This window comes from Notolepis coatsorum (assembly GCF_963971535.1).
Source record: "Notolepis coatsorum genome assembly, chromosome: 4".
NCBI classification, from domain to species: domain Eukaryota; kingdom Metazoa; phylum Chordata; class Actinopteri; order Aulopiformes; family Paralepididae; genus Notolepis; species Notolepis coatsorum.
This window is the reverse complement of record NC_140168.1, coordinates 61,133,682-61,150,667: the sequence shown is the minus strand read 5'-3', so window position 1 is coordinate 61,150,667 and position 16,986 is coordinate 61,133,682. Positions and strand designations below refer to the sequence as shown.

Sequence of the window (16,986 nt, the reverse complement as noted above, 5' to 3'; positions counted from 1 at the left end):
TCCACTACAGCCTCCCAGAACCAGTTCCAATGTAGTCTCACAGTGTTCGGGTGGAGAGGGGGGGGGGGGCAGCGAACTCCACCCTGTCTGTTTATATAAGCAGCCGATGTTGGACCGTGTGTCCTGACTAAGACATTCCTGTCTCTCACTAGGCTGAGGAAATGTCTGAGCACCAGGAATACTGCTCTGAGCTCTAAAACATTGATTCGATGGGTAGGGCAGTCTGTCCACCTGACACGTCTGAAGACCGTCACACGGGATGTTATGTTGCCCAGAGGAACACCCTTCCAGAGGGTCTCAGGGTCCTCCAGTGGTCCAGGTCACTTTTGACTCATTTATTTAGATGTACAGGGTCGAAAACACCTCCACCTTTGCACATGAGAAATTAATAAGATGGAGCACAGGGTGGCCTGAAGACATCCAGCACCACAGACACACATCACTGACAGCACACTGACCCCCAGGCCCTCAGACACACATCACTGACAGCACACTGACCACTCTGCAAGGGTGAAACTCGAAACTAGCGATAATAAGATCATAATAATAAGGCCGTGATCAGATCATCCTTGATTGGCAGCTCCATTTTAGCGTACCATTTTATTTTCCATTCATTCACTAAAAGGTTTTTGCTATAAACAACCATATCTATCAAATGAACCCTGCTTGGTTAGAAAACTTGACTAATCCCTAACTAGCAAACTAGGTAAAGACCACCCAAATCTGTTTTTATTTACCTATACCTTCCGGAGTATGGTCACTGGTGCTAATGGTTTTAGCATATGTCATTCTCTTACATGAAACAGGTAGCATTAGCTTTGCTGTGCTAAGACCTTTGAGCTACTTATCAACCCTGCGATTACTACAGAGATGTGGGGGATGTACAGGAGAAGATGAAGTGGGCCTTGGACATACACTGACATATTTCTCTCTCTCCTTGTCACGCTTACAACACCACTACAAGGCCGTTTACTCAGGCATGTTGTAGCGGAGAGAGTGGGTTGCTTTGTTTACATTATTTCAGCAGTGCTTCTGCTGCTGTACATGCATAGAGGAGAAACACTGCACATGTTGTACACACCACACACACACACACACACACACACACACACACACACACACACACACACACACACACACACACACACACATATATAAATGTATTCGTTTTGCACACATTTGTCAGTAATATAAAATGTGTGTGTGTATGTGTGAATGAAACTTGTCAGTAATAGTATGTGTGTGTTACTGTGTGTGTGTGCAAATATAGCATAATACTTCAATACAATTATAGTTACATAATGTGAATGAATCCTGGATGACCGCCAGAGGCGTAAAGCACTGAACCTTCCGTCCTGCGTCGTTAGTTACTCTACTCTACTCTAGTTAGTTACTCTACTCTACTCTAGTTAGTTACTCTACTCTAGTTAGTTACTCTACTTTACTCTAGTTAGTACTCTACTCTACTCTAGTTAGTTACTCTACTCTAGTTAGTTACTCTACTCTACTCTAGTTAGTTACTCTACTCTACTCTAGTTAGTTACTCTACTCTAGTTAGTTACTCTACTCTACTCTAGTTAGTTACTCTACTCGACTGTAGTTAGTTACTCTACTCTAGTTAGTTACTCTACTCTACTCTACTCTAGTTAGTTACTCTACTCTAGTTAGTTACTCTACTCTACTCTAGCTTAGTTACTCTACTCTACTCTACTCTAGTTAGTTACTCTACTCTACTCTAGTTAGTTACTCTACTCTATTCTAGTTAGTTACTCTACTCTAGTTAGTTACTCTACTCTACTCTACTCTAGTTAGTTACTCTACTCTACTCTAGTTAGTTACTCTACTCTACTTAGTTACTCTACTCTACTCTAGTTAGTTACTATACTCTACTCTAGTTAGTTACTCTACTCTACTTAGTTACTCTACTCTACTCTACTCTAGTTAGTCACTCTACTCTACTTAGTTACTCTACTCTAGTTAGTCACTATACTCTACTTAGTTGCTCTACACTACTCTAGTTAGTTAGTTACTCTACTCTAGCTTAGTTACTCTACTCTAGTTAGTTACTCCACTCTAGTTAGTTACTCTACTCTAGTTAGTTACTCTACTCTAGTTAGTTACTCTACTCTACTCTAGTTAGTTACTCTACTCTACTCTAATCTACTCTAGTTAGTTACTCTACTCTAGTTAGTTACTCTACTCTACTCTGGCTTAGCTATAGCAGTATGCTGGGAGCCCTGCCACTCTGACCGATGTGCGCTCACAGAGCTACAGTACCAGCGACACACTCTTTAGCTTTAGGCTACGTTTAGACAAGCGTTTTGTGAACAGAAACCGCAAAAGTCGTCTTGCGGTTTCACTTTTAATTTTACGTTTAGACGAGCGTTTTGGGATGGAATTCTCCGTTCAGACGAGGCTGTAACAACTCGAGACAACGGAGCCCCGCTGTCACACGATTGGCGCATATGTCACATGACGTGCTGTGAAGACCCGCCCTACTCTGCCTCTGATTCGCAGAGTGTGGGTGGGGAATGTGATTGGACCAAAGCAGAGTCACTCACAGACAGTGGGGGTCCAGTCATAATAGTTGTGATAGCCGCGGGACAGATTCTTGTGTATTTAAAAGTACTGCCAATGTAGCCTTCAAGTGATCTCCGTTGATATAGTCAGACATACTTGCTTTGTTTACGTCTCGGCTACTGGCGCTTACCTGCTACCTGTGACGTAAGCAGTACGTGCGACCAGAGCCGTGACAACCCTTTCGTCATCGTTTTAACAGATTTATACGGTTTGACAGTTTAGACGAGAGCGCAAAGGTTTTGCGTTTCTAGGAATTCCACCCTGGAAGGTAGTCTCACTTTTTTGCGGTTTCACCCCGTAAAAACGCCGTTTCCGTATAAACGAAAGGCACATCCGAAAAAATATTTTTGCGGATTCACCTGCTAGCGTTTCCGTCTAAACGGGGCCTTAGCTAACAGCACAAGGTGAAGCGAGAAGATGAAAAGGAACGGATGACCTCAGAAGATATACCCTAGCTCAGGTCATCAGGGGTCACAACGTGACATTGTTGGTATAAATACTTGTGTACATGTATGTCTATATGAATACGCCCATGTGTGTGTGTGTGTGTGTGTGTGTGTGTGTGTGTGTGTGTGTGTGTGTGTGTGTGTAGCAGGTGTAGTGTGTGACTCCCTGCTCTCAGCATTGTTGATTAGATATGAGGATTAGCGGTGAAGGTCGATGAATTCATCTCGAGGGACTAAGTAGTCTCATGTCAAACGTGACAACAGCTCAGAACCCAACTCTCCCCCGGGGTTAGAAAGGTGAGGAGTTGAAGGCCGGCTGAGGTCATTCTCTCACCGTTAACACAAACACACACACGCATGCACATGCACACACACCCTCACATCAACACATTTCTATGGTGAAGGGCACACATATCGTGCTAAGGGGACGGATGAGTGTACAATATAAGATCAAACAGTGTGTGTGTGTGTGTGTGTGTGTGTGTGTGTGTGTGTGTGTGTGTGTGTGTGTGTGTGTGTGTGTGTGTGTGTGTGTGTGTGTGTGTGTGTGTGTGTGTGTGTGTGTGTGTGTGTGTGTGTGTGTGTGTGTGTGTGTGTGTGTGTGTGTGTGTGTGTGTGTGTGTGTGTGTGTGTGTGTGTGTGTGTGTGTGTGTGTGTGTGAGAGAGTGAGAGAGAGAGAGAGAGAGAGAGAGTGAGCACAGACCCTGGCCAGCCGGTGTGAGTCACTGTCAGTAGCCATGTTTTATTCTGTTTCATGTTGCGAGTGCGCCTGCCACTCACTGTCAAGAGCCGGCCCACTCAACTACCTTCAAAGGCTACTGGCTTTCACATCCACACAGCCCTGGTCTCTTCATTAGACACACACACACACACACACACACACACACACACACACACACACACACATACACACACGCATACTGCAACAGCGCAAACACATAGGTTAGTTGCTGTCAGTCAGTATTTGGAAGGTCATAGCTTTTGTTAGCACTGCCCAAAACTTCCTAACGTCAACTTTTTCGTTCTTATTCTGTACCGGGATGGAAGGCTGACGTGGTCCTTAAGTAACTTCTGTTGCCCTCTTCTAAAAACCTAGTGATTTTTGTTGAGTGTTATAAAACGGGGACTTAGTTTGCACACAAACCACCGGCTGTGTGTCTCCTATTCACCGTGTCTCCAGTCTCCTGTTCACCGTGTCTCCAGTCTCCTGTTCACCGTGTCTCCAGTCTCCTGTTCACCGTGTGTTCAAGTCTCCTGTTCACCGTGTGTTCAAGTCTCCTGTTCACCGTGTGTTCAAGTCTCCTGTTCACCGTGTGTTCAAGTCTCCTGTTCACCGTGTGTTCAAGTCTCCTGTTCACCGTGTGTTCAAGTCTCCTATTCACCGTGTCTCCAGTCTCCTATTCACCGTGTGTTCAAGTCTCCTATTCACCATGTGTTCAAGTCTCCTATTCACCGTGTGTTCAAGTCTCCTATTCACCGTGTGTTCAAGTCTCCTGTTCACCGTGTGTTCAAGTCTCCTGTTCACCGTGTGTTCAAGTCTCCTGTTCACCGTGTGTTCAAGTCTCCTGTTCACCGTGTGTCTCCTATTCACCGTGTCTCCAGTCTCCTGTTCACCATGTGTCTCCTATTCACCGTGTCTCCAGTCTCCTGTTCACCATGTGTTCAAGTCTCCTGTTCACCATGTGTTCAAGTCTCCTGTTCACCGTGTGTTCAAGTCTCCTGTTCACCGTGTGTTCAAGTCTCCTGTTCACCGTGTGTTCAAGTCTCCTGTTCACCGTGTGTTCAAGTCTCCTGTTCACCGTGTGTTCAAGTCTCCTGTTCACTGTGTGTTCAAGTCTCCTATTCACTGTGTCTCCAGTCTCCTGTTCACCGTGTGTTCAAGTCTCCTGTTCACCGTGTGTTCAAGTCTCCTGTTCACCGTGTGTTCAAGTCTCCTATTCACCGTGTGTCGGTGACTTACAAGTTCTGTACGACAAGTCATCAGGAAGGGCACAACTCTATGAGCTGAGTAACCATGTTCATCAAAGTGTTGAGTGCTACAGTGTAGGTTAGTATATTAGGACAAGTGCATGACAGTAAGGTTAGTTAGGGTTAGATTAACATTTTTATATATATATATTTTTGATGGTTGAAGAAGTGCGTCTTTAGTCGATGGTGAAAGATTGGACGGGTTTTGGCTGTCCTAACTGTGGTGGGCAGTTCGTTCCATAAAACTCACAAGTCCCGTGGTCAGAGTCCCAGACCGCCGCCCGGTTCCAAGCGAAGCGTCAAACAATCCAAAATATTTATCATAACATGCATTCAAAAGCATTAGTCATCAACAACAAAAATCCACGGTCCTCCAGCATTTCTATGCAACAACAACAACAACTCACTTTCAGTTCAATCAGTTCAGACTTGAAACCTAAATTGTCCGTTATAATGCAACCTTTTCATCAGTATTTAAATTTGAAAGGGGAACTGTTATGTATATTTTCAAAAAAAGAAATCTTGAATTTGTGGAACATGTTTGTTCATTTCTGTGACATTACAAAGGGCAATACTTCAGTTTAGGCTCGTTAATCTAAAGACTTCAAACCCTGGACAAACGGCAAGGATTATCTATGTGATTCTCCCCCAGCGCCGACATAATATTTCACACTGCCAAATCCATACAAAGTTCAAGCAAAATCCATTCCCCATAATATGTCCCATCATATGTACATAATAACTATAGAAAAAAACAGGTTTTTGAGTGGAGGGGACCTTTAAAGACAGAAGTCTGAATTATGAATTCACTGAATCGAAAGTGAATTGATCCCAACTCTGCGTCTGTGTGTCCCCTTAAACTTTCCTCAATGTCAGGAGAACTCATTCAAGGGTACTACGACTATGCTTGCACCTCATGGTACCAAAGCACCTCAAAGGCGCTAAAAACAAGATTACAAACATCACAAAACAAACTGGTCAGACTTCTACTTGACCTTACCCCTAGAACCCACCTCACCCCTGCCCACTTTGACAACCTAGGATGGCTTAGAGTAGACGACAGAGTACAGCAACTTGCAATGGGCCTGGTCTACAAGATACACTATACGACTAAGGTACCCATGTACATGTCAAAATACTTCCCAAAGGTCAGTGAATACCACGACCACAACACCAGAGGGAGCTCCACAAATCATGTTAAACCCAAATTCGGCTCAAACAAGGGACTAAACACGTTTCGCAATTATGGCACATCAATGTGGAACGCCCTACCCAAAGCTGTAAAGGAATGTGAATCCCTACCCACATTCAAAACCGCTCTTAAAGAGCACCTACGGGAGGCTGCAATTCGAAACTGGCCACCGTAAATGTCCAAACCCCCCCACCCCCTCCTAATAGACAGTCTCCTCCCCACTGTATGTATATTTCTCTCCCACCCACCCACCCCCTCCTAATGTACAGTCTCCTCCCCACCGTATGTATATATTCTCTCCCCACCGTATGTATATCTCTCTCCCACCCACCCACCCCCTCCTAATGTACAGTCCCCTCCCCATCATATGTATACTCTGTCAGGATCTATGGGTAACTACTGTATAAATTATTTGCATATCGTATATGTCACAAATGTAACAGTACTAAATACCTGTATGTCATGTATGTCCCTATGCCATAAATGTCATGATGTCATGTATGTTGTGTATGTCATAAATGTCACTATGAATTGAAAATGGGGGACCCTGATGTAAACAAGACAAACGTCTTTCTCTGGTCTGCATCCCCTTAACAATTGTGTGTATTGAGCCGTACTGTATTGTACCCATTCTGCAATCTGTTAAATAACGTTTTTCATTCATTCATTCATTCATTCAGTGATGACTCTCTCTCTCTCTCCCTCTGTGCCCTCTCTCTCTCTCCCCCTCTCTGTGCCCTTCCTCCCTCCCTTTCTCCAGATCCTGCGCATCTGCACGAGGTACACGCCCGACCAGGACACCATGACCTTCTCGGACGGCCTCACCCTCAACCGGACGCAAATGCACAACGCCGGCTTTGGCCCGCTCACGGACCTCGTCTTCACCTTCGCCAACCAGCTGCTCCCCATCGAGATGGACGACACGGAGACGGGCCTCCTCAGCGCCATCTGTCTCATCTCGGGAGGTGAGTGCGACCGCGGCATGCCCAGCGGGGGAGGGTGGAAGCTGGGTACCAGAGACAATGTGGCAGAGGGTGCCGCTTGGGGCAGATAATCAGGGGGACTTGAAGGACCCTCTGTGAGATAGATACCGTCTTCATCGAAGCCTACAGACGAAGTGACTAAAGGATAAGGCCGGTGCCATTGTCTATGAAAATACCAAAACCTACAATGCATGGACCGTCCAGCGAACATCAGATTATAGCTCATATCCAGAAGTCATAGAACTCCATCCAAAACGTCATCATTGCTATGAACATAGGCGTTGTACTTTTTCCTGGAACTACATTATGAAGTGGCAGTGAATGCTTCAGCTCTTCCTGAACCAGAACTACATTATGAAGAGGCAGTGAATGCTTCAGCTCTTCCTGAACCAGAACTACATTATGAAGAGGCAGCTCTTCCTGAACCAGAACTACATTATGAAGAGGCAGCTCTTCCTGAACCAGAACTACATTATGAAGAGGCAGCTCTTCCTGAACCAGAACTACATTATGAAGAGGCAGCTCTTCCTGAACCGGAACTACATTATGAAGAGGCAGCTCTTCCTGAACCAGAACTACATTATGAAGAGGCAGCTCCTCCTGAACCGGAACTACATTATGAAGAGGCAGCTCTTCCTGAACCAGAACTACATTATGAAGAGGCAGCTCTTCCTGAACCAGAACTACATTATGAAGAGGCAGCTCTTCCTGAACCAGAACTACATTATGAAGAGGCAGCGAATGCTTCAGCTCTTCCTGAACCGCTTTCACTTTTTTTCTAGGCTATATTGACAATAAGAGAAAAATTATCCTTTATGCTTTCAGATGAGTATTCCAATCTCACCATACAGATGTAGCAGCCAGGTCCATTTACCCTTGCCGCATGGTTTCCAGGTAGTTGCCGTATTAACGGTATCAACAAGTAGGGCCGCTCGGGTTACACCAGGTTACTTTTCGTCTCTAGTAAAGTCGAGGTGAGGAGGGGAGAAACAGCCCAGAAGTCAAGCCTCCGCCGGAGTCTCCAGGTCAGCCCCAGGCCGGCCTCACAGAGGAGCCTCCAGGTCAGCCCCAGGCCGGCCTCACAGAGGAGCCTCCAGGTCAGCCCCAGGCCGGCCTCACAGAGGAGCCTCCAGGTCAGCCCCAGGTCGGCCTCACAGAGGAGCTTCCAGGTCAGCCCCAGGCCGGCCTCACAGAGGAGCCTCCAGGTCAGCCCCAGGCCGGCCTCACAGAGGAGCCTCCAGGTCAGCCCCAGGCCGGCCTCACAGAGGAGCCTCCAGGTCAGCCCCAGGCCGGCCTCACAGAGGAGTCTCCAGGTCAGCCCCAGGCCGGCCTCACAGAGGAGCCTCCAGGTCAGCCCCAGGTCGGCCTCACAGAGGAGCCTCCAGGTCAGCCCCAGGCCGGCCTCACAGAGGAGCCTCCAGGTCAGCCCCAGGCCGGCCTCACGCTGGCATGAGAGAGAGGGAGAGGGTATTCACACTTATTGTTATGATCTGAGGCACTTCAATTAGGGATTATTGACAATAATTGATAGTGATGAACCAATATACCATGAGACAATTGAACCCTTGCACTGAACCATAGAAGTCCATTATAAGTCAATTATCTGAAGATGGGCTGAATCTAGACCACATCTCTGACAACAGTCAGTATCGGACATTTTGTGTGGGGGAACAGATATCAGTCTGCCTAAAAAGCTAATATCGGTCCATCGCTAATAGAACATGAACTACTGGTATGCCAAAATTAGCTAGAAGCCAATATATATATATAACATGGAAGGCTATTCTTATGATCTCAAGATAGTTGAATACTTTAGTCATCATCATCAACCTTTATTTTACCAAGCTAGTTAATGAACTCATTCACGGCCAATCACGACTATAGTCGGGTTATCTCGCCATGCGTTGAGCGCCAAAACCCGAGTATAGTCGGGTTTTCGATCGTTTATCGTTTTTTCTTTTATTCGATTCTCACGGACCTCAGTTTATCATTGGGACTCATTCTGAGACGCCGAGATTGCAATGCCGGCCGAATCCTGCTAGGTGGCAGTATCGCCTACCCTTTGAAACCTTATTTCACAGTGTGTTACATTATACAGTATATGGTCCAGGCGGAGAAATGGTACCCAGGCAAGTGAAAGGCTTCATTCGAGCCCCTTGGAACGTGTCCAGCACATAATGTTACGGTACTGATTTCTCATGGTGCCACTTAATCTACCACTCCAGTCTCAGCCTGCCAATCCTTCCCTCTATGTATCAGGGATATATATATTCACACACACATATATATATAAAGAACGGCAGTGCATAGTACATGAGGAGACCGTGTTCAACAAGAATCCCCGGAGTCTTGCCAAATGTTACAGGCTCTTGCATAATCCAAGAGAGAGAGAGATAGAGAGAGAGATAGAGGGGGGGGGGGGGGCAAAGAGAGAGAGAAGAGCACTCAGTGATCTCACACTTTGACTGGGAGCGCTCAGAAAGTCCAGAGTTGACAATGTCAACACGCACACACTGCCACCCTGTGGCCAAATGGAGTTACTACATGTGTTAAGAGTGTGATTTACACATTTCTCATGCTGGGGACTATTTTCAAGTGAAAATAATATTAAAAAATAAATACATTTAAATAAAATTTTTAATTGTAAGGTTTATACATGTATAATATTTATATAATGTTGGTATGATATAAATATTTTAATATTTGTAGTGCCAAATTTCGGGATGATTAAAGTATTTCTATTATATTCTATTCTATTTGCATAATTGATTGATTGATATTTTAAATGTTTGTGTCTTACAAAAATGTATGCCCAGCCCATATGGGCTTAGAAGACACAAACAATAAGTGATCATATAGACCAAGATGGCAAAAAAAACGAAAAAAAAACATAATAACAAGCTGTAAACAATGTACTTCAAAGAAACAAGAGGAATCCATATCAAATTATATGGGATATAATGTGTTTTGTCTCAAGTGCCATGCTTTCTCCAAAAATCCTGCAAAACTGAAAATCTCCACACAAAAAAAACTCAACATACATAATGTTTTATGAAGTGTATTTATTACATTTATTTATTGTATGCTATTACAGTGACACCAAAAGTTATTTATTATATATATATATATATTATATTCACACACACACACATATATATAATAATTAAGTAAAAGCAAATCTGTAAATGTGTATTCTCAAGATGATTTAGAAGGATTTGGTTTGTCTGATCTCACTCAGCTGCTCTGTCTATAAGGCACCATCATCTTACCTACCTCGTCTTCAGGCAAGACTTTGGAACAAACAAAAGGTCCCTGATCAGGCTGTGTTTATAAAAAGGCCATTGATACAAGTCTAGCCGGGGACCAGAGCCAACTGGACCTAACTTTGGTAATAAAAAGTCATTAGTCAAATCTTTAAACCAACAGGTAGATAATCTACAGTAATCTAAACAAGAAGAAGTAAAAGCAAGCAGGACATTCTCTCACCACACAGGACAGTGTTGTCGTACTCGAGTCCAGGACTGATTTTCAGGACTCGTGACTCGACTTAAGCACTGATGACTTGGACTTGGACTCTGACTCAAGTATTGACTGCATTCAGACTCTGAAGGTGCAGACGAGGACTCGGACTTGTTCATTTATAAATAGTTATTTATTTTTGTATTTGTTTTGTAATAGGCCCTAATCATTTGGCATAAGATATTAATGGCTAGTGCATTTGTTTGGCTATTGTCACAAAGTAAATAAACTCCCTTTGAAATGGTGATCGCTGTGTAATTTATGTTTAATGTAGACCTTTTTTTATTCGTATGTCAGCTCAGACTCAACCTTGATGACTCGGACTCGAACTAGGGTAATGGGGACACGACTCGGGCTCTTTGGTGAGTCGGACACTGGGGACTCGGACTCGAGATTTAGTGACTCGACTACAACAGTGACGCAGGCAAAAAACTACCTAGTTGGGGAAAAGTTTCCATAGCTAGCATGACATCATCGCCAAGCAGCCTAGTGAGGCCTGAGAACACTGTATAAAACTAGATGTATTACCAGTCCTGATGTGTGAGTGACGGTAACAAGAACCAAGTGGCTTCAGCTCCATGCTCCCTCACTGCCTCTGGAAATAACTAAAGCTCTTCCCTCGTAATGAAACCAGGCTTCCTGCAAGCTACAGTCTGTACCAGCCCTGGGCCTGTCTGTATCAAATAGTACCAATGCTGAAGGTGTGGAGAGTTATTCTGCTTGCGCATAATAAATGTCTATGTGTGTGTGTGTGTGTGTGTCAGACCGCCAGGACCTAGAGGAACCCTCCAAGGTGGACCAGCTGCAGGAGCCGTTACTGGAGGCGCTGAAGATCTATGTGAGGAAGCGTCGGCCCAGCAAGCCTCACATGTTCCCCAAGACCCTCATGAAGATCACCGACCTGCGCAGCATCAGTGCTAAAGGTAGGGGGCGCTCTCCTGTAGATTTATAGTGTAGGACCGTAGCTTTAAAGGTAGCGGCACTCTCCCCCTGTAGATTTATATTGTAGGAGCTTTAAAAGAAGGCAGCGGCACAAAACAGCATCTCATTTAGTAGAGGCATTGGGCGAACATACATGCGTGTATGTATATATATATATTTTTTTTTTATACACATAATGTATATTGTATAATATATATATATATCTATATCTGTATAAAGATATAATTTGAAAGGGGATGTGAAGGACAAATGCCTACAAACCCTCCAGGGGCTTGAAATGCGGTGTTCTGCTGTATATTAGAGGGAAAATGTACAGCAATATATAATACAACAGATTTAAAAAATATATATAATAATAATTCTGCAGGATCCACATGTCAAAATGACGTTATCAGCCCCAATTTTAGGAATGCTGAAAACTGTTTTCATATTTGCAGTTTTCAAAAATACCACACTAGGAATGATGACATCGATAGCGTCAATCAATGATTCACAGGTTCCAATTCCTGATTGGTCACCAACTCTCTTGACATTTTTATTATTTTGTTGAGTAATTGCTTATAAAATCCATGTGACTGAGGGGTAAAGACGGGGGGGCCCTATAGACCTGTTCGCTGTTTACAAACATACCATATAAATACTATTGGTCTTTTTCCCCCTCCATTTTCCTCCGATTTTCTCCCATCCCAATGTTAGTCGTATGCCAATTCCCAGTCCCTTCCTGGTCGCTGCGCTTTACCCCCCACAGTCAGATCATTTGGGAGAGTGGAGGCTACCACGTGCTTCCTCCGACACACGTCCAGCCAATCACCGCTTCTTTTCACCTGGCAGCGCGGATTCTCATCGAGAGGGCGTAGCGTGTGGGAGGACCACACTATCCCCCTCACGTCCAATCCGCGCTTAGCAGGCGCCCCGACCGAACTGTAGGAGTCGCTGTTTACAACGACCCGGACCCACCCCGCCAGCTTCTCCCACCCTCTGATACAGCCAATTGTATCAGTGCAGACGGCCAGTCAAGCTGGTGACAACCCCGGAGCTGTGAGCTGGATTCGAACAGGCGAACCAAGCTCACAGCTCCGGGGCTGGTGACGAACGCAATCTCCGCTCGACCACCTAACCGCCCTCAAACATAGCATATAGACGACGTCATGACAAATATGTGTATGTAGACCCGAAGCAGAAAGGAACGTAATCCTGGTCAGAACAACAGGGTAGATTACAATATATTTGCATTTGTTAGCCATGGTAGCGATCTAAATAATCAATCCATGCCAAAGCTAGATATGTAAAAGGTGAAAGACTCACACTCACAACCATGCTGATTTGGCTAAATGACGTTTTCGTTTGAAACTACTTTTGGTCAGGGGAGCGCCATGGTTTCTCCATAGAGCCCTGTTGTACTTCTTCCAGTAAAGTGGAATAGAGTAAAAAAAAAAAATTATTAATAATTTTAAAAAAAAGTATATATTTTTTTAAATATTTAAGCCAAATAATATTGTGACAAAATTAAAATGCACACTAAGTAAGGGATAATGTATAGCTACGAGGTCATTGTCGCAAAATAATTGACCGACACAGCGTTCTGGAACACTGAGGCGCCACGCCAAGGTGTTCTAAACGCAGTGAAGGTCAATTATTTTGCGACAATGACCGAGTATAGCTATGCATTATCCCGCTTATTACAGGGCTAACTTACTAACAATATACCTAATTCATTTTACACCATCGACAGGACGAGATCAAATTCAGACGCGGTTGTTCTGTTGCTCCTCTGGCATCGGCAGGTGTGTGGGGTTGATTGCACTTGATGCAGTGCAGCTGTGCATATGGTAAAGCTTAGCCCCTTTCGTGACTGCGATCAAAATGCTTGATAGTGATTGGTCAATAGCGCTCCGTTGCCCCTAACAGCGGTCATTATTGCGCGTTGCCCCTAACAGCGGTGAATTATCGAGAAATAATTGACCGCTGCTAGGGGCAACGGAGCGCTATTGACCAATCACAATCAAACATTTTGCCGAATTTTTAAACGCCATGTTGTAGGAATGCGGTAATAATAGTGAAAACGGAGTCGTGTTCCGATGCAAAAATACTATTTTAATACGCACTCTACTGTCGCACAACAACACTGCCATCCATCTTTCATTCGTCTCACTTTAACTACGTCATCCCCCGCTAAGGATCACAGGAGATGTAGTAAACACCACATAAGGCTAGGATGCCGTGAATTATGTCCCAGTAGCCACTACAATGTAATAAATAAAAATACACATTTCAAGAGTAAACAATAGATACAGCTAGCTACTATAGTCCATGGGCCAGACCAGATATCGGCAGTGTTGTGCTAGCTAGTTACTGAAGAATAGTAACTCAGTTACTTTACTAGTTACTTACACCCAAAAGTAATGCATCATTCTCCCCCTTTCTCCCTCACTCCCCACCCCTCTCTCTCTCACACACGCACACACACACAGCATTCCAACTTTAGATTGAATCTGGGCTTTAAGTGTAGAGCAAATATCTGGGTGCCTATCTCTCTCTCTACAATATCTTACTCGCCGTCACTCTCTCTCCCTCTCTTTCTTTCTCCCTCCCTCGCTCTCTCCCTCCCTCTTTCTGAATACACACACACAACACAAATATATATATACACACACACAGTGGTTGCCTGTAGGAGGTCTGGTTTGATTACGAATATTGAGAGTGGCAGAGAGGGCTCTGAGCCTCATTGAGTAACATAATCAATTAGGTTCTAGGTTGAAAATAAGTGAACGCTTAGGTTGAAATGAATGAATGGCCTGATGTCGGCGTCGGAGCGTTTCATTATAAGCGTCTTGCGTTGTTGGTTAACGTTATAACATGCCCACAACGTGTTTCCGCACACAGGAGTCAGGAGGACTGCGATTATTAATGGAAATACCGTACTTTTCGCACTATAAGCCGCACCTGACTATAAGCCGCAGCAGCTAAATTGAATGATGTGTACATATATAAGCCGCACTGGACTATAAACCGCAGGTGTTTTAATGTTTAATTACCATATGTAATTAGCTTTGGGACACAATACTGTCGGACAAATAACAAGCATTAACTCATTTACAAGTTGTATTAAGTTTAGCAAATAAGGGAACAGATAAATAACATTTCAATGCAGTCAAAAAAGCAATATTTAGATGTTTACATTTTCGAGTTTGGTCACGTCGAGTCACATATAAGCCGCACCGTTATATAAGCCGCAGGGTCAAAAAATGGGGAAAAAGGCCGCGGCTTATAGTCCGAAAAGTACGGTAGGCCTATGTCAAGATATTGCTGACGTGGCAGAACATACATGTATACATTATGGCCCTGCGGCCCATCAAACACAACACAAGCAGACCATGTTTGTACAGTATGACTCGGCGAGTCGGCGGCCCATTAAAAAATAACACAGTATGCTATGCAAAACTCGTCCACAAAGTTCTCCTCCTCTCCAAGTCCTGTGGGTATTCAGGTATTCTCCTAAACTTTTCTGCAGCTGAGCGGATTTCAGTTCTGCTCAATGAATGAATCAGAGAGAGGAATCCGAATTTCAATCAAACAAACAATGCCGTTTGTTTTTAGACATTCACAACAAGACTCACATAACGTTAGCTAGCAAGCAAGCTAGTCGACAATATCTCCGGGGTCCCCTTCTAATTCCTCCATCCTAAATCGTATTGTTGTTTGATTCGAACGTGGCCACGAGGCCGAGGCGATGACGTCGTCACGTTTAGCTTTTAATGTGATTTGATTGGTCAATCTGGTGGAAACTTTCTGGCCGAGGGTGGCAAATTTGAAGACGTTTTAGAGTGCTTGGCTGCCCTAACCTATAGTCCCAGGCTGCGGCCATGTTAAGGCGTAGGCACTAAACCCAACCCATTTATTAAGCTTGAATCTTATTGGCTAATAATTGGTGGTGGACGCGAGAAAAATACAACCCGCCCTAATACTCAAATTCTCAATGTCAATCAAAATAATGCTGAGCAGACTGCCTCAGTGAGTCAGTGACAGTGTTAGAGTGAGGAGAAGAGGGAGAAAATTCTATTAAAAAAAATCTATTTCTCCAGGAGGGAGACAATTATTATAACAATGATTTATTTTATTATTGTAAACTATAAATATATATTTTTTTAAATATATACTTTTTTTTATTTTTTATAAAAAAATGTTTTTACTGTTTATATTTTTGGGGAAGCTTGGCTACCATGAATATTCGCCACTGCGCTAGGGACATTCACAAGCTCATATCACGATGAAGTATTGACAGCTCCTCTCTCTCCCTCTTTTCCTCCCAGGTGCGGAGCGTGTCATCTCTCTGAAGATGGAGATCCCTGGCTCCATGCCACCTCTCATCCAGGAGATGCTGGAGAACTCAGAGGGTCAGGACGGTCAGAGCAGCAGTGCCTCCCCCACAGAGGGGGGGGGCAGCCCCGGCGGTAAGGAGGCCGGCACGAAGAAGAAGGGCAGCTTGAAGAAGAAGAAGGCCGCGCCGAAGAAGAAGAAGGCCAGCCCAAAGGAGGAGGACGCTCGTCCTCCCCCTGGGTCCCCTGATACCTCAGAGCCCGAGGGGGCTACAGAATCCATGGCGCCGCCCGGCGAGGAACCCTAGGGTGGGAGTAGGGGGGCGTTGGCCTACTACGGGTGAACCCCCCCTCCTCCCAGGGGACCGCTCAAGACTCTGACATTCCTTTGCACAAAAAAAAATATTTAAATAACAGGTCGACAGTCAGGCAAGGTGGTAGGGCGAGGGTCACGCCCCACTGCCCTCGATAACCCCCACCCCCCACCTTTGCTTGTTCTTATGTTATCCTTTTATTTTTTTCCCGTTTCTCTCTCTCTATCTCAATCTTTTCTTGGTTTGCCCCCTCGGGGGGAAAAAATAAGTGAAAAAGACGTCAACACGGAGGCCTCTAAGGACCAGTGCTTTGTGTATAATTCTAATGATTCTTCAATTTGAGCTCTTATTATTTGGCGTGATTACCTCTGGGACTGCGACCGTGGCGCCGTGGGGAGGGCGTGGCTCCTCGCCCGACGCGCGCCCATCTGCCTGTAAACGACAGAGGTGATATGCTCCTCAGGTCTCCTATGTAAATTCTTAAAACCTGCATGACGGGAGTTTGATAAGTGGTTTTAATTCTCTCTATCTATATCTCTCTCTCTACACCCATCTCTCATATTGTTGGCATACATTGTACATACCATCATATGGTTAGATCTCTCCCTCGTTTCTATATGAATATGAATTTTGTGGTGCTTTTTTTTCATTGTCTTAAAAATATTATCTTCGAAGGCGATACATCAAGGTTTAAAAAGTGGGGGGTGGGGGTGGGGCTAATTATAA

The 16,986-nt window shown here is 44.5% G+C and overlaps 1 protein-coding gene across 3 annotated transcripts in view; it reads left to right on the top strand.

Moving 5' to 3' along the window:
- The window catches only part of LOC311227444 (retinoic acid receptor beta-like), a gene marked incomplete at its 5' end in the record, with an annotated part of 381,325 nt that extends 364,339 nt beyond the window's left edge, over nt 1-16,986 (top strand). For all 3 annotated transcript variants that reach the window (XM_084313090.1, XM_084313091.1, XM_084313089.1), the window contains 3 exons: nt 6,947-7,151; nt 11,453-11,611; nt 15,941-16,986. In XM_084313090.1, the coding sequence (XP_084169216.1) occupies nt 6,947-7,151; nt 11,453-11,611; nt 15,941-16,254 (678 nt within the window). In that variant the 3' untranslated portion in view covers nt 16,255-16,986. The remainder of the gene's footprint in view (nt 1-6,946; nt 7,152-11,452; nt 11,612-15,940) is intronic.